At 40.7% G+C, this 26,304-nt stretch overlaps 2 protein-coding genes across 6 annotated transcripts in view; one reads left to right on the top strand and one right to left on the bottom strand.

Moving 5' to 3' along the window:
- Positions 1-14,795, bottom strand: part of LOC123958726 (transcription initiation factor TFIID subunit 4) — an 81,732-nt gene extending 66,937 nt beyond the window's left edge. For 4 of the 5 annotated variants that reach the window (XM_046032288.1, XM_046032290.1, XM_046032291.1 and 1 more), the window contains exons 1-3: positions 13,412-14,795; positions 9,847-10,007; positions 384-536 (exon numbers count right to left, since the gene is read on the bottom strand). In XM_046032288.1, coding sequence (XP_045888244.1) covers positions 384-536; positions 9,847-10,007; positions 13,412-14,783 — 1,686 coding nt within the window. In that variant the 5' untranslated portion in view covers positions 14,784-14,795. The remainder of the gene's footprint in view (positions 1-383; positions 537-9,846; positions 10,008-13,411) is intronic. The other variant, XM_046032289.1, reaches the window with a different exon arrangement.
- Positions 14,796-15,400: 605 nt separating this feature from the next.
- lsm14ab (LSM14A mRNA processing body assembly factor b) lies at positions 15,401-25,762 on the top strand. The gene is made up of 10 exons (XM_046032881.1): positions 15,401-15,712; positions 16,414-16,577; positions 17,662-17,812; positions 20,244-20,438; positions 20,627-20,707; positions 21,239-21,415; positions 22,212-22,365; positions 22,743-22,769; positions 23,365-23,605; positions 23,707-25,762. Exons 1-10 carry the CDS (start codon positions 15,589-15,591, stop codon positions 23,728-23,730), a joined length of 1,338 nt encoding a protein of 445 aa, XP_045888837.1. The 5' UTR covers positions 15,401-15,588; the 3' UTR covers positions 23,731-25,762.
- The last annotated feature ends 542 nt before the right edge of the window (positions 25,763-26,304 follow it).

Raw genomic sequence — 26,304 nt, 5'->3', positions numbered from 1 at the left:
AAGGAGACATGAGAGTCTGTGTGTGAGATTCTGTAGCTCTGTGTGAAATATGTGTATGTGAGCCTGCATCCATGGCTGTATCCCTGAATGTGTGTGTATATATATATATATATATATAAAAATGTGCGTGTGTTCATGATGTGTCCAATGTCTGCGTCTGTATGTCCTTGGGTTCGTATGTGCTTGTGTGAATGTATGAGTGCAATGTGTGTGGGCATGTGTGAGACTCTTGGTGCATGGCCAGCTGTGTGAGGCGGTGAGGCTGTGGGTCCGGGGCTGAGCTTGTGACACAGCCAGCCTGCTGGCAGCTGTGACAGTGCTTGCACCCTTGAGGGTGGAGTGTGGGCTGTGGGGGTGGGGGGTTTATGTAGGGGGGAACGGACCTGGGACACGACAGGAGCTCCGGGGGCCGGGGCGATGGCCGTCTGCGGAGGCTGCACTGGCTGAGAGGCAGGCTGGGCCGGGGCCTGGGGGGCCATAACCACGGGGGTCTGCTGCGGAGCCGTCACAGCCACGGCCGGTGCCACGGGGCCCTTCTGGAAGAGCAAGGAAGAGACAGAGAGATAAACAGGACGTGACGCCTCGCTTGCAGCAAGGCCACAGAGAACAGGAGGCAGGCGCCACAGCGCTCCTGTCACATCTGGTGTCCTGACTTGGGTGGACATCCCTTAACAGACAAGGAGGAGGAAGAGGAGGTGGTGACAAGATAGAGGCTGGGAAAGATAGGAGGCCATCAAAGCTTTTCTTAACAGTCACATACCTGGCAAGCAAAACCTCCCATCAAGACATGTTACTGGTCATTCCAAACATTAGCCACCTATTGTCTACTTCCTCATAATGATATGTGAAAATATCTCACATCCAAAACACAAATTGTGCTCAAACAGATGAGGTGCCATCAGCAGTCTCTCACTCTAAAGCCCTCATCACCTCTTTAAAATCTCTCAGGGCCTGTTCACACTTGGCAATAAAATATATCTTGTGTGATGTAATCATAAGTGGACAGCTCTAAATACAGGTGCGAATGCACCCAAAATGCATAGAGGACACATTAGTGTCTGATCACTCAAGCCACATATGGACGGAGGGCAAGGCCATATCTACATCCACACACATGATGTAGCTGTGCAGTGTAGTGTGGGCCAAATTACATTTCTATCTGCGCTGATGGGTTGCCGAGTTAGTGTGTATATAACAAGAAGTCTCCCAAACATAAGGGACAGGTCTTCGAGTCTGAAACCTGGACGAGCCACAACGATCTTCTACTCTGAGACCAAATGTACCGCATACTGTACGTTTCTGTTTAGCAAAGATCACAGTTTCTCCTCAGATGAATTTGATTATGAGCAGGGAAATCAAATTCTGCACTGCATCTCAGCTGAATTAAGATAGGAAACACTGGGTCTGACCAGAGACTCAGTTCCTCAGAAATCTCCACCAGTGCTAGTGTACAGTACAGGATGTCATGTTGCCAGAGTAGTAATACCTGGCAGCTATACTTGTTTCAGTTGGTGGAAATCAGTTATTATTCCCATTTTTCTCTGCAAACAAATAACTTGCTTGCAAAATTATGATTGAAAATAGTTACTTGATGTTCTATCTTTAAAAATCAAAGGATTACATCCAACAGCAACTTTATAAATGCTGAGGATAATTAAGTACCACAGCAATAATGAATTATGATTGCTCCTTCATGTGTTTAGCATTCGTACGTTTATTTAGAAAATTTAACTTAAGACAAACAAAAAATTGACAATTTGCAGAAAACTAATGTCAGTAATAGTACTTATCATGGTTAATTACAAACTTGTGTATCTGTGCATGTTAGCCGACAAGAAACTTTCATCTTCCATCATTTTGGGATTCATTTTTTCAAACGTATGGTAAATTTCTAAATGAAGGATTGGGGTCGCTTTTTCTCTAGTGCACAGCAAAAACTGAGGCTGTAATAAATCGGACTCATTCATTTTAGCCCCACTTAGATTCTCCAACCTGGCTCGCAACCTACTGTATAAACTCTAAACTACCACTAAGCCACAACACTATTTCTTGGCATCACTCATCAGGGATGCTTAAGAAAGAAAATATGAGGTAGGAGACTGAAAAATAGGCGAGTTATCTCACAGGGCGGAGTGCAGGACAGGAAGAGGAGGAAGAGGAAGAGGAGGAGGTCTGCAGGGCAGGGCTGGAAGGAGTGGGAGAGGCAGACGGTACCATCTTGGCCGGGGTCAAAGAACACTGCCTGGTGGTCTGAGAGGTCACAGGAGACTGCAGGAAAGAAAGAGAGCAACAGACAGAGGCAGAGAGAAGAAAAAGATGAACAGGGAAACAGAGAGCATAACGATATCAAAGATAGGGGGTGAGGAAGGGGAACCGAGGGAACTAAATGAATACAAGGTACTCCAAAAGAAACAAAGAGAGAAAAACAGCCAAGGTGAGTCCATGCCAGTTTCAGAGATGAAACAAAGAGTAAAGACGAAGTGAACTGACGGCAGAGAAAAGACTGGGACAGCATGAGAGAGATGGAGCAACAGAAGAAGAAAGGAGCAGTGGCATGCCTTGCAGACAGATGAGGGAAGGTCGTGACAGCAGGAAAGAAGAAAGACAGTGGCAACATGTTGGTGGTGTTAAAGACTGAAACAGAGAAGAGCATGTTTGGTCAGGTAGCAGTGGGTTAGGGTGACATCTCATGGCAGGCACGGACGGACATCTGTCCACATCCCAGCAATACCAAATAACTTGTACCTATGCAGAACCTAATGAAGGACGGTTTTACTAAGATGGAGAATTATGTCACTTGCATTCCTGTGTAAAAAATCACTGTTAAACATTTGATTATAAAGTCTGTAAAGAACAGCAGCAGCTGTCGGATTGGCTGTACACGCCAGGCAGCATCTTTTTAAGTGCCACAGCTAACTCAGCGAACTAGTTGCCACTTTTAAAAGTACTGTAGGTTATGACAAAGTCTTACATTGTCTTCATTTCATTTTACGGCCCGAAGCCTTTACAAAGCATTTTCTATAACTAACAGACGTAAGTTGGAGTATGCAGAGGTAGAATTAAATTGCTGTTTTTTGGAACTCTATTTAACTATAACTTGTTGGGAGTGAATAGCATTAAGATTAGTTCATTCAGGAAAGTATGAAAAATGCATTGATTTGTGGCACACTCTTTAAAATACGATCTGTACCGTTAAATCTTTGGGATTTGGTGAAGGTATCAAGTATTTTCAAGTGAAGTCATGAGTCACTGATGTCATGAGTCCAAGTTGCAAGTATTTTTTGATTTTGTCAAGTCGAGTCTAAAGTTTGTGGTTTTGGAGTCTGACTTGAGTCCCAGTCATGTGACACCAGTCCCCAAGTCTGCAGGAAAACCTCTTCCCAATTCCGCCTCGGAATCTCTATTCCTGATGCTGTTTAGGATAAGAGACCTTACCTGGATGTCACATCAAAGGGAAGCATGGTAGGGTAAGGGTTTATAAATTACAATAAATTAACAGTATCAACTCTATACATGTAGTTACATTTTAAACTTTATAACGAAATGTCAAGCATGCAAGATGTCTAGTGCTGATTCTAGACGTGACATTTTATTTGGAGTCTGTTATCTCTTTTAACCCTAATACCAAAATGTGTATTGTTAGGTTAGAGTATATGTACACACAGTAAAGTATATACGGTATGTGGAATGACACACTGTATTTTCCAGGAATGAATTGGAACAGTATACTCGATCATGCGATATATATTCAAAGTAGGCTGTAAATTTGTGGAATAGTATGGAAATACTTCAGAGTCTCTGTAATGATAATAAACAACATGGACTTGGAAATAAAAGACAAATAGTATTTTTTTTTTAAAGATTTACATTGATGGATGCTGAAATTTGTCTTTCAGATACAGTCTATGGCTCAGGTTTGTGTATTGGCATATTAAAGGCACGACAGCAAATGACATGGCTTGGCGCTGAGTGCCAACTGCCACAAAATCACAATGATGCCAAGTGGCTCATCAAACACCGACACACACAAACATACCGACACTCATACACACTTCCAGGCTGCTTTCCTGTCTGTGGGCCAAGACAACCCAAGAGGGCCTCTGCCCCGACCTCTGGCACACAGCCCTCCATTCACAGACAGGCCAAAGCATTTACACACACACATTCAAGCACATGATAAAACTGCGCTTGTCTTGCACACAAAGGAAAACACACAAACAGACGCACACAGTCATGCCAAGGACAGAAGGAAACAGGCAACGAAAAAAGGAGAAATAGGATAAGAAAGAGGTGGGGGGAGTTTTCCCTCCACTAAAAGTTTTGTAGGATGCAAAAGAATGTTTTACTGAGGAGGTGGGGGAAGTGGGTGTATGAGGGATGAGGGGATGGGGGTGATGGTAGGGGTAAGGGTGGGGGGGGGGGGTAAGAGCCACGGGGTGCATCCCACCTCTAGCGATGCCTCTCTCTTGCTCACGCTCTCTCCCGCTCTCCCACACGCAGACAGACACACACAAACACACTCCAGAACCAAAGCCTTGTTAGCTTTTTAAAATAATCAGGCAGTTGGATGATGAATGATTTAACAGGTATGGAAGGAAGGAAGCTCAGGATGCCTTCCGTTTCTCCCCTCAGGGTCATGGGAAGAGTGACAGGCCGACAGAGGGGTTGAGCTCTGGGAATAAACACCATTCCCTTTCATTTCCCTGCTACTGCTTTTCCTGTCGAGACGGCAACGCCGCGGCCCGCTAATTTGTCATCAGTGTGACTGTGAGAGGCGATGACAATCTGCGACTCTCTTTTGAAAGGGGTTCATATCAGGATGGATGCAGGTTGGCGAGTACAGAGGCAGGAGGGGGCCGTGGTTGTGTAACTGATGCGGACTTCTGTCTGTGATAGTGATATTTACACCTGCCATAGGATGCATCAGCATGAAGTTTTTTATAATATGCAAGTATCAGAGAGGAAAGCCACTTTTCACCACAGTTGTGAATCGTGTTAGATGGCCTCTGACAGCTCAGTCTGTAATGCAGCAATACTGCCTAAGAACATAAAATGACCCACCAGTGTAATACTGCTGGTGTATGATGGGTATACCAAACACTAGTATGACATACCCACACTACTCCAGCACACACTGCTATATAATATATATGTGTGTTTGGTACTGTAGGCTGTATTTCCTGGACATTTATTGTAAGATTTGATAATACTAACACTGTTTTAATTGGTTTCCTTTTTGCATTCATGGATACTGTAATAATAGTAGCATAAAATAGGATGAACGCATGTCTCATTGTAGCCCTGAGTACAAGATGTTAGAGGAACAGGAAAGAGTTTAATTCAAGTGAGGGCAGAAGTAGGAACACAGCGGAATGTCTAGCCAAAATGAAAAAGACAATGAAATGCTGCCCTCTCGTGTCAGTCTTTTGTCCTCACAGTTAGTGATATGATGAATAGAAGCCTAATAGGATCAGAGATAAGAGGGCCTCTTTAGTCCAGCCTCGAGAGGCCAGAACAAAAAGTGTGCAGGAAGAAATTAGTTTGTAACTTTTGAACACTTGAATGAATAAGTCTCAGTCTCAAGCAGTGTGTAACATTAATGTTCTGTATACCTATAATCTGACCAGATGACTATAACCAACAGTTATTTAAAAGCCAGTATTGTATTATTAGAAAACCTATGTGTATTCCCGATTCTAGAGCTGAAGATTCAATAAATTGTCTAACTTGTCAGCAAAATAAACCAATTTAACCAATTGTTTGTTTTTCATCTTCTGTGATAATAAACTAAATATGAATAACGACTCAATTTGGTCTTAGAGAAATTACACTGGGCACTGTTTTATTATTTTCTGACATTTTATAAGATAAGATGAGATATAACATCATTTATACAGAGGAATGTAAATCAATTTATCAAGAAAATAATTGGTAGATAAATATAAATAAATATATAATGAAACCAATCATTAATTGCAGCCCTACCCGATATAATGTCAACTACCCCATTGCAGTTAACTGAATAACAATGTTGAATTTCAATTCGCAATGTAGCAGGATTGAACTGCAATGCAATATTCTAAAGGAATCAAATGTACCATAACAAATCAGTTTTAAACACCTTGCAGACAAATTATGTCAGTGTTGTATGTTCTGAGGTCAATAAGACAATAATCAAGAGATGTTCCGGTGCTCTAATAATTTAAAAAAAAATGTATCTGTGCCATTTCAGCTGTCATACTTGATTCACAGAGAAACTGTGAGAGACATACTATCTACTAATCTCATTATTAAAGGCAATTAAGTTCCAAAGGTGTGGACCCAGCAGCACAAGCTCAAGTTTTTACATGAATGATGTATCCACAGGTGATAATAAGCAAATTTCAATTAATGATTCAGTGGCTCGTTAAATTTTGATGAGAGGACCCCATGGAGTCATTACGGAGCCAGGAGACATTAATTCACCTATTAACTGCAGTTTAATCTATACGTAAAATAATCAAGGATAATCATTCATTATAATTACACAGTTTAACATATTAATCACATCCCAATTAGGGTCTAGAGCTAAGCTGTTCACTTAATGAGGTGGTGCCTACCCAACATCAACTGTGTGTATTGAATTTAATCAGTCGGATTAGTGTTGACAAAGGTCACCAGTGGTGGCATTAACACTGACAGAAATTCAGCAAACAGGAAACGTGCCTGTGTACAGTGTCACACTTTCAGTCATGGTTGCTCTCATACAAGAAGGTCTTAGGTTGATGCCCTTTGCATTGTGTAAAATAAAAGAAGTGAAGTAGGGATTTCTGGCGTAACTTCACCTACTTCCAACGTGCATGGAGAATGGAAAAAGTCTGAAGAGGTCAAAACCTCAGCAACACTTGTAGTACAAATAACAACTTTATTGTCTACCAGCGTGTTCCAACTTGTAGCTTTCATCAGGGTGATCATAAAACACACCACAGAGCATACTCAAGCATGTGATGCAAAAAAAACAAATAAAAAAGCTTAAAAAATGTCAAAGACAACATACATATCAGTCAATGGGGCACCCACACACAGATGGGCTGGGCACATGGCCACGTGGCTTCAGGCCAATCATATTCTCAAAAAAAAAACAATAAGGTTTACAGGAGTGGATACGAACATCTGTATGGTTTGGATTCTTTTGTTTGTTTGTTTTTTTATTTTTTTTGTAATTGGTTTAAAATAAAATGGCCACATTTTCAAAAATGGTTGGAAAAAGTGTTTCTGTTTTCTTTGCACCAAAACAGCTGCTAGTCAATAATATAATCTTACCATCATTTGTGTCTTTTAATCAAATACTGATTCATGAAATATGTTTACAATAAAAAATAATATTGTTTTATTAACTTAAAATTTTATTTTTCATCTGTTATTCATATGTTCATTGAGTTAACATTTAATTAATAAAGTAACTTTATTTATTTACAAGGAAGTATTCTGTTTTTACAGATTATCATACCATTAGCTTTGCACTAACCTCATTCCCTCTTAAGTTGTCTTTCTGCACTATTACTTTCATATTACACTGATATTGCACAAACTGTACATGTTTTCGTGTGTATATATGTATATACATAACTGTATATCTTTCCTACTAAATATAATTTAGTTTTTCCCTTTAATTTCTTCCTTTAGTGCAACTTTTATATACTTTGTTCTATTTCATTGCCTATTTTATTGTTTTTATCATGTTCTAATTTAAATATTTGAATATCTGCTATGCAATTCTGTACTGTATGAAGCCAATAAACCTTGAATTTCAGCACCAGGAGCTGTCCATAGTCCTGCAGTATTTGTGTGATCAAACTTGTTTCTGCTGTCCTGGATGATAACTCTTCCTTATCTTCACACATAAACCAGTTTTCAGTCCGTTCTATATAACGTCACTGTCCAGTGAGAACCATGTATCTTCAAAATGTCAGCTTTTTCTGAGTTAAGAAAAAATGCGCGTTTTCAGCTTTCTGACAATGCATTGTTCACAAAGAGGTTTTTATAAACTGCATTGTAATATGTAGGGGTGACCTGATAACAGTTTTTTTGGGCCGAGATCTCAATCGGAGCCCACAGCAGCGCTGCAACACAGGCTGAGGTGGACAAAACACAGTAGAGTACAGTAAAGAAAGGATTGGCATTTCAGCATTATTCCAGCCGACATCCCATATCTTGCGGCTAAATCTGAACAAGATTCTTTAGTTTGGACCCTAACAGAAACACTTACTGCTGGACTGTTTCTACAAGCTAATAATGGTGGTAACTGGCACATTTTCTGATGTCTGTGAATTATACATTTTCAGTCCGAAGAAAAGTGCATACACGCATTCAGACCCTTTAACTAGGACATGCTAACTGCCAGTGGAGCTGTATATCACTGACATCAAAGTAACATGTTACCATACACATGGAGAAATTAATTTAGTAACTAACTATTAGAGACAGTGGGCAGCCACAGCACTGGGCTCAGGGACCAACTCCAGGTTTAAGGCCAGTGCCTCTTTTAGGGGCAATGACTAATTGTACTTCTGATACCTAACATGCATACTTTTGGTGTGAGAGCAGATCCACTCAAACATGGAGAGACCATATACAGAATAAACTATGGTCGAGATTCATACCCAAGACCTTATTGTCACGAGATCTGAGAATAGATTTGACTCCATATGTAGGAACAAAGCACACACTGGGGAATACGGATACTGAGACTCGGCATATTCCTCAAAATAGTTTCTGGATTTTCTGTTGTCTAAACAAGCAAAGGTGGCATTATTGGTTCAAAAGTACCGACATGCATTGAGCCAATCCACAGAATCTGAGCAGACCATTGCATTTTTTCTGCATCAGCTAAATAAAGCATGATTAATTTATGATCCTTTGTTCTTTACAATTAACTTCACTGTTCTGTTTTTGCCAGGTGGTGTTGCGCAGGTGGAGTCTGGAGTAGTTAGTGAAACTCACTTGGGAATGTCCTGTATACTGTAAAAGCCTATATGCATTGAGTGTTGATAATTGTTTGTTACACATAGCTATTTTTCATTATATTATACGTGCACTTGACAGTGATGGACAAGTACAGGGAATACGCCGATATGCATTTGATAAATATTTGCTATTTTTGGACATTACCTTTAGGCCAATTACTGATCCAAGTCTCATTCATTAATGTTGCAATGTTGCAACATCTTTACCTCAGCAAAGGAATTACAGTTGGTGCAGATGGCAGCCCTTCTCTTCTACTAAGTTGTTACTGTCAATTTTATTAGTCTCTTTTTTTGTAATAAAAAAAAAAATAGAAGAAGAAGAAGATATCCCCACATGTAATTCAGGAGACAGAACACTGATATCTTCTTACCCAAATGAAAATCACCATGTTAAGATTAAATCTCTGCATAGGAATGCTTCACGGGTAAAGCCCATTGTGTGTGAGGCAAGTGTGGAGCCACAAATCAGATGATCAAGTATCTGTTTTGTGAATGAAAACATAAATGAAACAGAAACCGTTATGCCGGGTTGAGGAGCACAGCTCACTTCTCCTCTTCTTGTTCTTGTCTAGCTGTAAAGAAACTTTATGGTGCAGTAATGCTGTGTGCTGTGCTCATACTGACTTACTCTAGTTTACTGACTTACTTATTTACTTAGAACTGTTTATTACTTGTATGTAATGTGTGCGTGTGGTATATTGTGCTGTGTTTGTGGAACCGTACACGCACTGATGCTCAGCACGAATGAAGTTCCTAACGGATAAATAAAGTTCTTTGAACTGAATATTAGGGAAAGCCTACGGGTGGCGGCTACTATGCGGGTTTTGTAGCAGACTCTCACCTGTGGAGTTGTTACTCTGAAGGATGCTCCTGTCGTAGGGGTGGCAGGTCGTGGAGAGATGTTATTCTGGGCCTGGGCCTGAGCTTGAGCCTGAGCTTGAGCCAAAGCCTGCTGAGGAACCATCACTAGCTGGCCCAACTCCGTGCGTACCAACACCATGCCTGAAGAATCACAGGGAACATTCATTAGAGGAAAAACTATAACATCATAGTCACTGAATGGTATTTAAACCAGCTACTGGCCAGATTCAGATACATTTTGATGACGGGTTTGTGGAATCTACTGTCCGCTTGCACAGAAGTATCTCTGCTTTTAAGGGAGGTTTGAATTTTAAAACTCTGGCAAGTTAAATAGCGATTTAAAACAAATACTCTAAACAAGCAGCCAGTGAAATGCAATGTTTAACCTGAAAATTAGAGTCTAATTCCAAAAAGGGAAATCCATAGCAGTTTTTTGAGAGGCAACAAACAGAAACTATTAATTAAAAATGTTATGTGAAGTGGACTGAAGGGATGATAACTGAACGGTGAATGATCTTATACAATGGGCACTGAAAACACTTGTTTCTAATTAGTTGGAAGGTGTCTGTTAAAATCGTAAAACAAGTAGTCCCAGTCAAATGTTTAACCACTGTCCTTAAATCAGGCATTAAGTAATATTAAATTGCAGTTAACCATAGCAGCAGTAGTTTGCTTTGTGCTATATGTCCTGCACAAAGTGAACGATACCAAGGTCTAACAGCCCTTAATCTGACTACAAACAAAATGGTGATCTTATTCTGTTGTAAGAGCACATGGTCTAAATGTGAGGCATCTTAACATAGAAAACAACGTACTGCACCTCATCTGTTATTTTCATAGATCTGGACAACCCATCACGTATTATTGTTTATTTCACTGCACTACAACACTGCTCACAATGTGACTTCCTCAAATTAACATTCCAAGTTAATCTAGACTGTGCTGAGTATCAGACTACTGCATAAATGACAGTCTAAGGTTTAGGATTAGTTGAAGCTGTGATCATGAGCTAATTACGCAGACTCTTTGCTATTTCTGAAAGGCTAAGATTGCTGTATCACAATGTCACGCTTGTGACGTTGCCCATGTCAGGTCAAGATAAAATGTTTTATTACACATTTGTTTATCATTGCAGGATTTCCATAAAGTAAAAAAAAGACATGAGGTGAACAATGGTGAAAGGTTAATAGCATATTCTGATCATTCTCTTATCTGACTGAGTAATTTTTCCTGATGTGAGCTGACTCAGGGCAGCAGGGCAGTACTCAAACCCTCCTAACCACTGTCCACAGTTTATTTCCTGCCATTATTACTAAACTACACAGTAAGAACTTCATAGAGGTTGGCTACCAGGTAAATTGGGTGACAAAATACAAGTATCTGTAAAGGAACTCTATGGAAGTCATAAGAGGCAAGTGAAAAATGACAGTACATGATAGTAATGTTACATAATGTACCTTGTGTGTAGAATGTATGGAGAAATTAAAACTCACCTGGAAGACATGAATGATTTTAGTCCTTTTTAGAACACGGGGTAGTGGTGCACTTCAGCCCTTTGTGGCTAAAATGAATATTACAACAACAAACACTAATCCTGACCACAACTTTTTTTTTTCACCTGCATAAAGTTTTTTTCAGGTTTTCAAAGGCGCAAAAAAAAGTTTGAAAACCCTGGAAAAATTCTTTTTTTAACCTGGTAAAACTTTTTTTTAACTTGACACAACTTTTTTTGTCACCTGTCACCAAAGGGGAGAAAACAATTTACATCAGACTTAGGAAATGGATCACCAGAAATGTTTTCCTCTCTTGCCTCTCAGTGCTTCCGTACACTTCTGCTTGTTTATTTAGGCAAGCATTAATGTTTGTAATGTAAGTTAATTGGATGAGTATGTAAGGCAGGGGTTTTCAAAGTCTGAGACTGTGGGCCTCCCCTCAGACAAAGCTTGGGAAAAGGTGCCGCCTCACCGCACCCCTTAATTTACTTGTTTGGTTTTGCTCAATTCTTGGATGCCTATGGATTCGTGATTATGTTATTTGATCCCACAGACACAGCCAAGAGAGCCTAATATTGCTGTTTGACATAACTTCAGACTGCACCAAATACATTAAAAAGATCTGTCTTAAGGCATTTATTAGTTTCTGACTAAAGTGGGAAAAAACGTTTGCTAAAACTATTGTATCTATAAACACTCTCTTTAACAAAATCACACACATGTGGACTATTCTCCTATTGTGATCTCCTTTTGATAACTAATGTAATAGTGTTTCACTTCCATTCACTACCCCTCTGTCTGGAGCCCCCCTGGGGAGGCCCGCCTCACACTTTGAAAACCTCTGATGTAGGGCCTTTGACACGCTTTATAATCTTGGAACAGTGTAGATCATTAATTACCCCAGTATCAGGAAATAAAGTGACCTACATGATAAAACAAAATCTATCAACATATTTTCTAACAAGACACTCAAAAGTTATGAAAAACACGGAGGGCACAAGCAGAACATTTTCCTGTTAATGCCTAACTTCACTTACAGTAACTAAAAAACACTAAAACAAATTATGTATGGAGGGCAACAGGACTCCACTTATAAAGTAGCTTTTTCTTGAGCAGTAGTAATGTTATTCACTAAAATCCAATGAAAAGTACGAGCTATTGTATCTGAAGTACTTCGAAGGACTTTAGTTGCTAGCAATGTATGCTAGCCACAGTATATGTTTGTCTGTCTTTATGCACCAATGGTGATCATTACAAGCTGTTGATGTGTTTGTACTGATGTAAAGACATATTTTTAAAATCTTTCTATTATTATTTTTGTAAATGCTATGAGGATCAATACAAATGTTTGAAACGTCATGAGAGTAGCTGACATTTACCGAACTATATGAAAAACCTTCAAATGCCTGGAAATGTGTGTGAATACGTTGGTGGCCACATTTCATTATTTGATTGGAAAGAGAGTGAACTTTGCCCTGGCCTATAAGTGTGACGGCATGCGCACATTACATGGTTTTATTGTTTGATCTCTTATGTATACTTAATTCAAATACTTAAGCGTTAGTTAAATTACTGAAATGTACAGATTTTATTTGACACAGTTTCATTGCAAACTTCATGTATGTGTTGTTTTATTTCTTATTATTAATTTCACAATTGTGGTATTAATGTCATGTTATGATGCTTGGTGTAAATGTAAAACTTTGCAGGGCTCAGTTGGCACATCATAGCGCTTACATTGCCGGGTAAAGTGTTGGATTCCCAATGGCGCCACCCATGCTTAAAGTGACTATTAAGAAAAGCATTTATCAAAAGGCATATATCACCTCTGGAGCAGGCACCACCCTGTAGCACATACAATATGTACGCAGGGTAACTTGGAAAGACATTCAGACAAACATGGTATGAAACAGGATGTCACACACACAGCCTCTTCATACTGAAGACAGTCAAACAAACACAACTAAACCCACGAGCCTCCGGTAAGGTTATTTTAACACAGGCATAAATGGCAACTTCTTGCTGCATTCCTCCCCCTCCTGCAAACCTTACCAGGTGGAATGGTAAACCCAGGGGGCAGCTGAATGGTCGTCTGCTGTTGAGGTGGTCTGACAATCAGCTGGGGGGCTACGATCCTTTGAGGTGCTGTAAGTCCAGGACGGGGTTGAGACTGGGCAGTGGTGGCCACAGCAGGTGTTGGAGACGGGGCTGTGGGCCTGACCACGCTAATAGTGGTAGTCACTGATGTTGTTTGACCAGCTCCACACACAGAACCTGTTGCCACCCCTGTAACACAAGCCGCAGTGGTGGCCGAGCTCAGAGGCTGGGTTACTGTTGTGGTTGTTGTAGCTGCTGCTGTGGTTGTTGTTGGTGTAACAACAGAAGGCGTTGGGGAAACAGTGTTTATTACAGAATTGACACCACCAGACTGGCTTGACATTACAATTTTGGACTGACAATCGTCTGTTTTGGAAGCCCCAGTGTCTGTGACCGTTTTGCTGTGGTTCCCCTGTAAAGCTGAAGAGGGGATGGGTCCTATGCGAGCGCCCTGCTGGGCCAAGGCCGAAACACTGGTCCCGTTCCCGTTCTGGGATATGCTCGCTACAATATGATTGGGGAGTCTATGTAAAGCAATGGTAGGAGTCCCCCGGTCGAGTGCAATAGCAGACTGACCTACAGGGAGGCTAGCGTTAGATAAGGTGAAAGTCGAAGTGTTGATAGAGGATGTCCCCGGCCGAGTAGAGTTTGGTGTAACGTTAGTTGCACCGGTTTCCACAGAGCTAACGTTTTCAGCCACCGCGGTGGTGCTGCTCCTTCTCGTCGTCACAGCTGCACCGTTCAAACTCTTTATCCGAGCCGAAGCGCTCCTCCGCGGTGTGCTCATGCGTTTTCTCGGCGGGTTAGCTTCCGTCGACGTCTCACCTGTGCCCGGGGTAACCTTAGAGTCCCGACTGGATGCGGTGCTGATGCTGGCAGGCGGAGATGCCAAAGTTGACAGCCCAGATGCAGTCAGTGTTGTGATGGATGCTCCATGTGATTGCGAACCGCTGGAGGTGGCGTTCACACCGGCAGCCGAAGTGGCGGACGGCTCGCCAAAAGAAGGGGTGCAGCCCGGAGACGGAGGTTTGACAGTTTTATCCGGGCTGATGTCTTTAGAGTTGATCTCCTGGCGCATCTCAGGTTTATTACGCCGTCCTTGTTGTTGTTGTTCTAGTGTTGTGGTGTCCAGTGGAGCTGGTAGCGTTTTTCCTAAGTGATGGTTAGCGGGGGCCACTGTGCCAGCGCCTCCGTTTTCGTCTGTTTTACCAGCCGGATTGCTTTGGCCAGCAAGCTGTGACTCCAATGAGCCCACTAGGTCGCTCACAGCTTTTTCATCCACCTCTGAAAAGAGCATATCTTCCAGGGGGTCGGAGGCGCCCGCCATCTCTGATCACAGATAGCTGTCTTCAATTTTTCTTTTTTTTTTTTTTACACTGCGCCTGCGTGTTGCCAGGCATTGTGGGAATGCATCTGACGTCATTAGATGAGGGGGACATCCTAGCTTTCTTGATTTTTCTTCTAATGTAATTTATAATGAGGTATAGAGTATAATGAAGGACGGTTATATTAGTGTAATTACATAACAAACCCACAGTAGAATATGTGGCACCCGTGACATACTTTGTAGGTGTCGACGTTTCAGGGTTCATAATGAAAAATCGTCCAATGTGATGTGTCAAAAACAAATTATGTGGTATACTAACATTTTCTACATCGACAAATGTATAATCTGGCAATATGGGGGCAGGATGGAGCAAGAGGGGGGCAGCCTTTGTACTATCGCGATATCATAGAATGGCTGAATCTCAAACCTTCAGCATCCTATGATAGTAGTGAGTCATTTTCTTCCTCAAAAAGTCATCGTAAAATGAACAACACCGCATGTGCAATCGTCATTTTACTGTATTCACCACGTGTTCGCGAAATCACCCATTTTCATTTGTGAGAAGGCGTAGAAGTGGGAGGAAGAGGAGGCAACTTTAAAGAACAAGACACGGCCTTTATCCCAGCATCCTTAGCGGCGGGCGAAGGAAAATGAAATCGGCCATGTCGTGGTAGAAATCTGTTCAGAAACAAGCGAGTGTGACTCACGGTGCAACTCACTTACAGCTCTGAAAGTAACACATCTGACCTTTCGTTTGACAGAAAACTGCTTCTGTGGAAGTAATTATTAAAATTGGAGGACAAACATGAGCGGAGGAGGAACTCCATACATCGGCAGCAAAATTAGCCTGATCTCCAAGGCCGAGATCCGCTATGAAGGAATTTTGTACACCATTGACACAGAAAACTCGACAGTAGCTCTTGCGAAAGGTAAGTTAAGTAACCAAGAGGTGGACTATGGTACTTGGGGAGGGTTGTAACATGGCTTAATAAAGTGTAAAGCGATGGAAAACAAATATTCAGCGCAGTTAGCAGTGTTAGCTAGCTTTGTAGCCAACTAGCGGTGATAGCTAAGTGGTGCCGTAGTTTCCACTCTGCGTCCTTTGTTTACCTTGTGTTTAGCTACACTTAACTATGTGGCCCTTACTGCCGAGTGACGTTACTGAGACACGGTGTAATAGCTAGTAAATCCCGTGTACTACCAAACATCTGTCGATAACGTTTCATTTACGTGTTATTAGCCAAGTTACATTTTCAGTCTTTATTTTGAACGTCTGTTAAGTGAACAAACTCACACTTTAATGCTCTGTAACGTTAAGCATATTGGCTACACACTGTAAAGTAATAGTTGATTATTCGATGAAAATTAACCATGCAGGCTAACGGTGGCTCTTTGCAGTACTTCTCTGTTGAACTGTTAACATCTCCTTGACAAAAATAACTTCAGATGAAATACAATACATTTTATCCATACAATTGTGTATCCCTATCACTGTACATTATCTTGTGACAGAAGTGTTAAATGTGGATATGTTGCCCAGTGCATGATCTACACCAAAGCTCAGGTCTACTCGGCCTCAATAAAAAGACTAGTAGTGTCATTTGAGTTATGCTGTGAATTTTCCCAACAGTGCGCTCTTTTGGCACGGAGGACCGGCCCACTGACAGGCCTATTCCACCTCGGGAGGAAGTGTTTGAGTACATCATCTTTCGGGGAAGTGATATAAAAGACCTAACAGTTTGTGAGCCACCCAAAGCCACTAGTACCCTTCCTCAGGACCCTGCCATAGTTCAAGTAAGTTGATTTTGGATGCATTTTTGTACTATAAAATGGCTGTATAAATGGCAGTTTGTCACATATTCTGTGTATTTTCTATCAAAGTCATGGGAGCTCTGTGCGTTCTGGCTCACTGTCACACTGTCATGGCTTACTGGGTGGGACACTTAGTAGAGTGATGCATTTTCATAAAATTTCACTTATGTATTTAGACATGAGAACTCCCAACCTCAGTATCTCCTTTTGAGAATTTTGTCAAAATACTACTGTTATATTGAAACACAATCCAATCTTCACCTGCGCAGGCTTAAAAAAAATCCTTTTTTGTCACTGCAGGAAAGGCACAGGTGTATCTAACAACATTAATTATGAGTCCTCTTCGTTAAAGTCTCCTAGTATGCCGCCGTTCACGATACAAGGGCTTTGGAAATAGCTTACCTATTCAGAATTCAGCCATCGTTAATTAATATTATTGATTACTAAGTAAGAATATGATTTGCACAGGGACACACATTTCATACATAGAAAAGCAGAATAAGAAACAGGTTAGGAACATAGCCAGTCACATTTTAGCTCATGAAGTATAAATATAAAATTCACTTGCACTAAAAACTTGCACTGTTAATTTGAGGTAACAGCATAGTTTAACAACTGAGTCTAGATTCTGTTGATCCAACAAAAATGTATAACTTGCATAGACGCTTGCATATAGAGCCATTTTTGCTGAGACCAACGTACTAAAATATTGTTGTACCTCCAGGGGTCAAATGTGTTGATCTTCTTCATTTATAATCATTTCTGTTTTCATGGTGTCAATAATCATTAACCGTCTTGTATATTGGTGAGTTTTGCTGAATGCTCTAGCTTTTTCACAAAATAGTTAATAGCAGTAGAAATGCCGTATAGCGGACTGCCGCAGCATTTGCAACTGTGATAGTGAAAGTCACATTTTATCCATGCCAGTGGTCTGAAATGAATAGATAAAAAAAATAATAATAATTAGTTTATTATCTAACAAGTAACTCATTTGAAATGTGAAAGTGCTGTTTTTGACAGTCAGTGTTGTCATGGTTTTTCAGTTGACTGTATATTTGTCTTTTAGTCATCCATTGGATCCACCAATGCTGCAGCATCGTCATCATTCCAGTCGGCTGGGTCCTATGCCCCATACAGCAGGGCCCCTGTCGCACCATACAGCCAGTTCGGTGTTTCATCCCTTGCAGCTCAGCAGTTTGTAACTGCTGGAGCAGGAGGTAAGAATTAGTTCTTGCTCAAAATAAGTGTCTATTTACTGTATGGATTCACAGGATTCACCACAAAGGAGAGCTGTGAAGATGGTTCCTGTTGGACCACAGTGATATGGTTACTCTTTATGAGAAAAATAAAGGCAACAAATTGTTAACTTGGATGATTACAGTGTGTTGCAGTACCAGCGTGTTAGCTACTCTGTCACTAGATAAATGGTTTGACTTGCTAACCTCAGATCCGCTGCACAGATGAGTGCAGTGCGCACCGTAGCACACACAGTATTTTCTTACTGTATATACCTGCCGTTTATCAGTATTTATTTTCTTGTCTTTGGTAATTAGCAAATGCCTAAAACAACCTCAAGCTAAATTTAAAAGCTGATAGCTAAATAAGAGGCATTGAGTCATTTTGTGATTCATAATCCCTATAGTTGATCATTTATTTCAATAATCGATGGATTAATCAACAATCAAAATAGTGCTTAGCTGCAGCCCTACTATACATAATGAAAGATAAACCTTTTTAAAGTTAAGTGAAACTTGCTGAACTACTAGTGCATGGGACTGCATGTCGGTGCAGTGCTTGTATGAATCAGTTGGCACACAAATATTATCTAGGTATTGTGAAATGAATTGTGCCTGTATAACCTAGCTCTAATTCTGTATTCAGAGCACTGTGTTTAAGAACCACTTGCCATAGTAGATTAATGTCAACAACAGAGGCTTCATTTAAAGTGGCACACATCCTAAGAAAGCACAAAAAGCCCTTCACCAGTGGCGGGATTGTAAAAGAGTTTTCGGCTGCGGTGGCTGAAACATTTTTTAAGGAGCTTAAAAGTAAGATAGAAGTTATGTCTGCTATTGCCAATATGCAACTTGGTGTTAATACTGTGGCAAGGAGAGTGTCTGCACAGATGCTTTGTGTCATTCATCAACGTTTAATAAGGTCACAAAACCTATTCAGATTATCAGCTCCATTCGAGGCCAAGCAACACAGAAGCTGGAGATCTCATTCTCCACACTGAAATCAGGTGATTAAGCAAGGGTGGGATACCACAGCACTTTCTTTCCTTGCTGAGTGAGATCAAGGGAGGAGGACACCACTCTGTAGTCTGATGCTGAGGGTCTTCTTAATCTCATGTTCTTGACAGATGTAACTGAGAAGCTGAATGAGTTGTGCCTACAGTTACAACGTTAAGATAAAAACGTGATACCAACAGTGCTGTTAAGGCATTCAAAGCAACTGTCATGTGACATTCAGGCCAAATGGAAAAACGAGGTGTCAGCACTTCTTCAGTCTCAAAGATGATGGAAAGCCAATGTTTTGAATGTACAAAAGTATTGTGTTAGCTACGGCAGTTTGCAAACCAATTCAGTGACTTTGAGAAACTTGTGTGACATTTATTGCCAAACCCTTCATGATGTAGGTGAGAGTTGAGGACATTGGGCTGAGCTGTTCTGTACTAATCATGGAGGTACAGGTATAAAATCTCAACAGCCTTTCTGGAACCTTGTAGAGCAAGAAAACTATAAGAACCTTCACCAAGCCCTAAAAATGTCTGCTTTGTTTGGTTCTACATAGCTTTTTCGGACATGAATGTCATGAAATCAAAGTTCAGAACAAGAGTGGAAGATAAAAATTTAAAAGAGTGAACATAGGTGGAAACAGCTCTTTTGTTGACTCCATGCAGTGCCATATTAAAATGAAAAGAAACGCATACAGAAAAAAAATGGACATGTTGCTGAATTAAAGATGTTTTGATACAAAATGTGAGTGTTGGATGTCAACATTTTATAAATGTTTACACAAAAGAAGCTTACTCGGCTGGTTTGGGTGGAGATCAGCTATGGGAATAAATGTACTAATAATAATATAAAACACGAGTAGCTCTCTGCCACTTTAATTTTTCCAAATTAGCTGTGAGGAAAAACGGTTGGAGGCCCCTGGTGTAAGCCCTTTCTAATGACTACTCAAACAGTTGAACAAATTTCAAACAAGCCTCGTAGGCAAGGCATCTGTTTCTCAGGCAAATGGGGAGCAACACCTGATTCCTGCTTATTTGAACAGAGCACAGCAGCTTGTCGTCTCTTGAGTTTCCTGCTGTGCACCTGAACAAATTATGTATTGAACTGGGCTTAGCGGAGATAATTATACAACATATTTCTTATAAACTGTTCTGCTGAAACTTGGCTTATGGGGCATTTAGCAGACACTGGCCTTATTAAATATTAAGTGTCAATTGCCAAAATAATGGATGAATCTTCTGGTTAGAGTTATATTAATTATTTCCAGGTATTTGCCACATTCACGTCATGTTAGTTTGTGTTATATCACTCAACATCAACTCTGATGGCCTTTGTCAGCTGCTGAAAGACAAACTATGCTGCCTCTACGTTCAAGAAAATCGCTTGAATCTCACTTTTCTGTTTCCTGCAGGGTGCACTAGTCCCCAGCCTGATCCTTTAAAAAAAAGTTCCACCCTGGAGCAGACAGTGCAGGCCCCACCGTCAGCTGCCCCAGCACCACCTGCACCTGTAGGACAGAGGAGTCAGACAGGGGCGGCAGCCCCCAGACCCACCAGCACCGCCGCTGGTAGCCAGAAACCCCCAGACCTCCTAGAGCAGAGAAAAGGTAAAGATACCTGCTGGGCTTATAGTGGTTCATTTCTACACAGAAGAATTTATACTGTGTCTGAAGTAGTCAAAGGATTTATAGCAGGTTGGTTAACCATTGTGTGCTCATGCACGTAGTGCTTTGTTTGAGCGTTCCCATTTAACCATGTATTACTCTGATGGTAACTGGCGCCCTTTGCTGTCCAGCTCCTGAGGTTCAGAAGGTGTCACAGCCAGAAGGTGAACAAGGTGCTGTTGAAAACCGGGATCCTAACCAGCGTCACGTCGGTGAGTCATTTTACGTCATTGCGTAATACTTATTAACAGACTTAATTACATCCACTAAAGTATTGATTAGTTGTATTGATAGATGTAATATGAATGTGTTGAGGACAAAAAAGTCATTTGTCATTTTATTTTCACATCTCCCTTGATTTGAAGTTTGTTTACAAATCTGCCTTCTTCTTATCTTCATCACATCAAAAGATATTTGGACAGTGACACATTGGATTGAATGTGGTGGAAGATCGGCATCTAAATATTACATTTTGATTACCTTACTGTTTTTGACTTTATGTTAATTTGTTCAGTTACTTGGGCAGAATTTGGGTGTTGAGATACTGAAAGGGCTGCAGTTCCTACTCTAACATCTTCAAATTGAAGCGGATAGTCAGCACGTAAAGGCATGGTTTCATTATAAATGTGTGCTTTAGTATAAAGCTAGTGCAGCACTCTCCCAATAGGTTTGGTTGCACAGTAGGGCAAGATGTTGCTTGTTGGAGTGTTGCTGAATTTCACTTTTCCCATGTTATTTCTCAGCTGCTGCTCAGTCCACTCGCCGTGGCCGTGGAAGAGGAAACCGCAGCAGAGGCAAAGTAAATGTGCGTAGAGATGGCCCCATGAAGTTTGAAGAAGACTTTGACTTTGAGACTGCCAACGCCCAATTCAACAAAGATGAGATTGACAAAGAGCTCCAGAACAAGCTCAAACTGAAAGGTACGGCTTCAACACACTGAGTCCTAAAGGGCAACGACGGGAAACTTGCCAGAACTTAAGAGAGAAATCTTCTTCAGCATTTCCATTGGCTCACATAGACATTTTCTTCTGATGATAAGACACTGACACCAGCTACAAGTGGGGTTTTTTCACCAGTGCAGGACTTTTTTCATCAGTTCCATTGGCTTTATGGTCTGAAACACAGATGATGATAATAATAACAACAACAGATCCCATTGGTCAGATGCCTGATCAGGAAAATACCTGCTGTGACACAGATTAATTTAAACACTGCATGTCAGCCTTTTCCCTGAACTGGAGAGCCAGTATTTTTACTGAAGTACTTGACTTAAACCTTAAAATAGTTACGATGTGGATTAATTCCGTCACCGGAGTATTTTGCAATAACATAAGTCAGTGTGGGCCAAAGAAAATAACTGAAACGATTTACAGACTTTAACAACAGTCTGTAATGTAACCATTTCTTACTCGTACATGGCGTAAAACAGAAAATATAAAACTGTCAAACTTTACATGACACATGGTGTTACACTAAGTTACCATGACAGCAGCGGTGCAGGACTTTTAACGCGTAGCTGCCTCTGCCGTCTTGACTAAGCTCTCCGGGATAATTTCACTCCATGTGTTCGTGCACAGCAGTTGTGCTACTGTGATGTCATTTCCAATTTCACCGAGCGTACGGGGCACCACATTGTTCAATGTCCTTATTGTTATTAGGTGACTTTGTCTTTAAGGTGTTTAATTCTTTACACAATTCCTTCCAAAATAACCACAGATGACAAGACTGAAAAGGCGCTGAATGGAGAAGAAACTGCTGACTCAGAACATCCGGCCAATGAGGGGACCACTGAGGAGGAGGAGGCTGTGATTAACACATACTATGACAAGTCCAAGTCTTTCTTTGATAACCTGTCCTGTGGTGATTTAAGGTACCTCAACATGTCCACAGTTCAAATTGTTGTTTAACTGTGGGACTAAATTTAATAAAGGGTCCGTGCTGGGACGATTACTCGGTAAAAGAAATGTGATTGGCCAGCAAAGTGTTTTGGCAGGGGGCGTTGGACTGAGCTGCAACGCATATCACCAAAGATTGAGGCAAAGGACGTAGGGGAAAAACCAGAAGAGTTCCTCCATAAAATATGATGTAGTTTCACCAAAGTCCGTGAATAAAGTTTGGTTTTTGTACTGTAATCAGTGAGGCAGAGGACAGTATGAGAAAATGTGTGTTTTGAACATTAAAGCATGTAAAGATTGAGTGAACTATACTCAATTAATGCACTGAAAGACTTGTTTTTATCTCTTTCAGTAAACCGGGTGAAAGAGGATTTTCAAGGTAAGGAGACACTCTTAGCTGTGTTGAGCGAGGCACCTCGGGTGAATGGCTCCGAAACTTAGAATGAAAGTTATTTATTATATTATGAAGAATAAGCACATGAATGCGCAAACACTTTTTGGATTCTGACTTTATCAGGGCAACATTTGTTTAGTGTTTTGTTCACTTGGTACAGTTTTAAATGTACCCAATACACCCAGTCTATCAAGGCTCTACATGTTACGCAGACACAGAGGTGGCGATTGCACATACTTGAATTTTTGTTAACCATAAAACCGCACAATGTACCTGTAACGTATTGCATAACAAAGTACACAAAGACTCAGAGTGTTGTTAGTTGTCAGTTGAATGAGAGAGCCGTGCCTCAGTGAGTGCTAAATTGCACAGTGGCCTGCACATTGTTACAGCATCAACATAAACCTCTTTCTGCAGAGACACATCAATACACCAATTCATAGTCTTTACTGATTATTATTTAAAAAACATTTTTGCAGGATATGATCAAATTGAACGCCAAAATTTTACCCCACAGTTTCTTTTTTTGGTGAGATGTGTTATCTAAAAACATGGATCCTGATTGGTGTGTGTGTCACAGGGAGCGAAGGTCCACCTGGGCAGAAGAGAGGCGAATGAATTCTGAGACATTCGGCATCCCTCTGAGACACAATCGAGGAAGAGGGGGTTTCCGTGGCCGAGGCTTCATGGGGCCCCGTGGAGGCCGAGGGCGACCGCTGAGCAGAGGCTCCTTTGGGCCACCCCGGGGTGCTCCACCAGGTTTCAGAGAGGGATTCAGAGGTGGCAGAGGAGGCCGGGATTTCTCTGACTTTGAATACAGGGTAAATCTATCAGCTTTAAAAGCTCATATAGACACTTTCCTCCTGTATGTAGGAAAAAATAAGAAGACGTTCTCAACTTTTGTTGTTGTTTTATTTTCCAGAAGGATAACAAGGTGGCTGCATAGTACTGCAGCATTGGATCCACAAAGAATTGTAGCCCCTCATCATGAAATTATTCCTGTTGAAGAAATGCTTTGGTCTCAACATTTGACAGAAAGAATGAAGACATCCTCTCAGTCACCAGCACCAGGGTTGGCTGCTTTACACGAGGGGGTGAGAGTGCAGCTCCCTTTTCTCCGCTTTGAGAATTAGGCTTTTTTGTTTTTTTGCCCCAGTCACCAGTTTGACGACGTGTGTAAATACCTTGCTTTGGAGTAATTCTGTATTTTTGCATCAATCAAGTTCATTTCTTACTGAAGTTGTATTTGATAATAAAAGCTGTATGTAATCCCACGGATACTGTGAGTGGGTCACAGTTCATGTGATCATAGCTTTATTTTTTATTTTCTTTCAGTTTTTGATATGATGTATGTTGGCACCAAAATTCACAGCACTGCCTGTTGTACCATGTTTCTCTGCTCAGACTTACTTAGTGTGGTTGCTGTGTGCTCAGCATTTTTATCCAGTTTGCGGGAAATGTTTTTTTGTTTTGTTTTGAACATGCATTCATTCTCAATGAAGTAGTAAGATCAATGCCAGCTTAAAGAAACAAAATCTGAACTGAAATTCACTATGAATGAATGTATAACTAGCTCATCTTCTGCTTAGTGACCCTCCCCCCCCAAGCAAATTGTGGCTTGCCAGACAGACTTTTAGTTTAGTTTTTAGAAATGTGCATTCAGTATTTAGAATCCCTCAAACCTCCCTCATCAAATGATTTCTGTTTCTGCTTTACGTTCGTAGCTGGACGTCCACAGGCCTGTTAATGATCAATAGGAACCAGTTGTTGATGGATATATGGGGTTTACAGCATTAGCTTTAGAAGTCTTTGATAAGTAGTTTTTTTTTTTTTCTTTCTAAGTCTGTTTTTATATAGTTGACTGATCAAAGAGCATTCCCATGATTTGTGTCTGTGAAAGAGGAACATCCGATGCTATTAACGCCTGAAGTTCTTACGAGAGGAAAGCCTTGAGTTTATTCGATTAAAACCTGCAGTCAGAATGACCTTGAACAAGTTAGATTTGAATCAGACATGTTTTGCTGTCCTGCCAAAAACAACATGTAAGCATTTGGTTGATCTCAAATAAGTGACAGCCAGTAAGTACGTGTTTTCTCATTTTAGTGCTTGTTGAATCTACCTTCCTGTGTCCCAAACATACTGAGCCGTCTGTTAAAGCATGTTCTTTTTCTGTTATCAGCGTCCTTTTTAATTGTCTTACAGTTGTGTCATATGCATAGTTATTTTCCACTGTCTCTACAGTCAGCTGTTGCCACTGCAAAACTAAGTACTTGCAGTGTTGTACGGATTGTTTACTGAAAATGGGAATCTTGTAAATGGATTGAATGTCTCAAAATGTTCAATACAAATGGCAAAATGTCTGATAATTATCAGCCCTCTGGCTTGTTTGTATCTCCTCTTTTGTTGCATTGTTGTCAATGTGATGTTCTCTGGAGTGAATTTATCATTATTATTATTATTACGGACTTGTGAACAAAAGAACTGGATGTGGTGCCAGTGTGTTGGGAGGTGGAATATTTTTTTCTCATTTGTTAGTACTTTAGGGACTTCAGAGTACTTTTGCCTTCAAAGTGGTGATTTTTTTTTTTTTTTTTTTTTTTTTTTACAGATTTCCCTTTTAACTTAAAGGTTACCTTTTGACAAAAGTATTGATAGCACTACAAGGTGAAACTAGATCCTACTCAGTAGCTGTGGTTGTTTAGGATGAAGCAGTCCAGTTTAAAATGTGCTGTTTAACTGGATATTGCACAGATTGCTGATCACTGCATGATAGCCTTAGGAACCACCACTTTAATATGGGCTTTCATAACGGCCAGCAATGTTTAATTTGAGACAAAAAGTATTACTGAACTATTGAAAGCTGACATGTTTTCATGTTTGTTACTCCTTCCAGTCACTGGAATTATAAACCAGTAATTGTTTTCTTGAGAATATCGGCAAAATTGAATTTTTACGGAAAATAAAGAGTTGAACAATAACCATGTCTATTTTTTTCTTAAATCAACAAAATACTACTTCCACAAGCACCCTTCACTTGTTTTACATTTTGTTAACTTGCATCATCAATCCACACTCAGTGGCCTACACAAAGCAAGAACACAATTTTAAAAAAGTTTTGCAATTGTATTAAAAAGAAAAATCTGAAATATCACTGTGACAAAGGTATTCAGACCCTTGGGCAGCAATTACAGCCTTGCGCCGCCTTGTGTATGACCTATGAGTGTCGTGTGTCATTAGCTGTGTTCTTGGGGTCATCCAGTTGGAAGGTGAACCTTCAGCCTAGTCCAAGTGCTCTGAACCAGGTTTTCATCAAGGATTTGTATCGTTTCTGAGACCTACAGGTCCTTCCACCCCATGGCCTGGTTTTTGCTCTGACATGCACCGTCAGCTATGGGACCTTATAGACGTGTGTGTGCCTTTACCTATTTCCAGTCCCTGCACAATAACAGAATACACAATGGGACAGAGCCGCTGTTAATCGGATTAATCACACAGAGGGGTCATAGCTGGTCCTGGGTCA

Source organism: Micropterus dolomieu, linkage group LG20, assembly GCF_021292245.1.
Source record: "Micropterus dolomieu isolate WLL.071019.BEF.003 ecotype Adirondacks linkage group LG20, ASM2129224v1, whole genome shotgun sequence".
NCBI lineage: Eukaryota > Metazoa > Chordata > Actinopteri > Centrarchiformes > Centrarchidae > Micropterus > Micropterus dolomieu.
The sequence above is the reverse complement of the archived record's forward strand: the minus strand, read 5'-3'. Positions and strand labels throughout refer to the sequence as shown.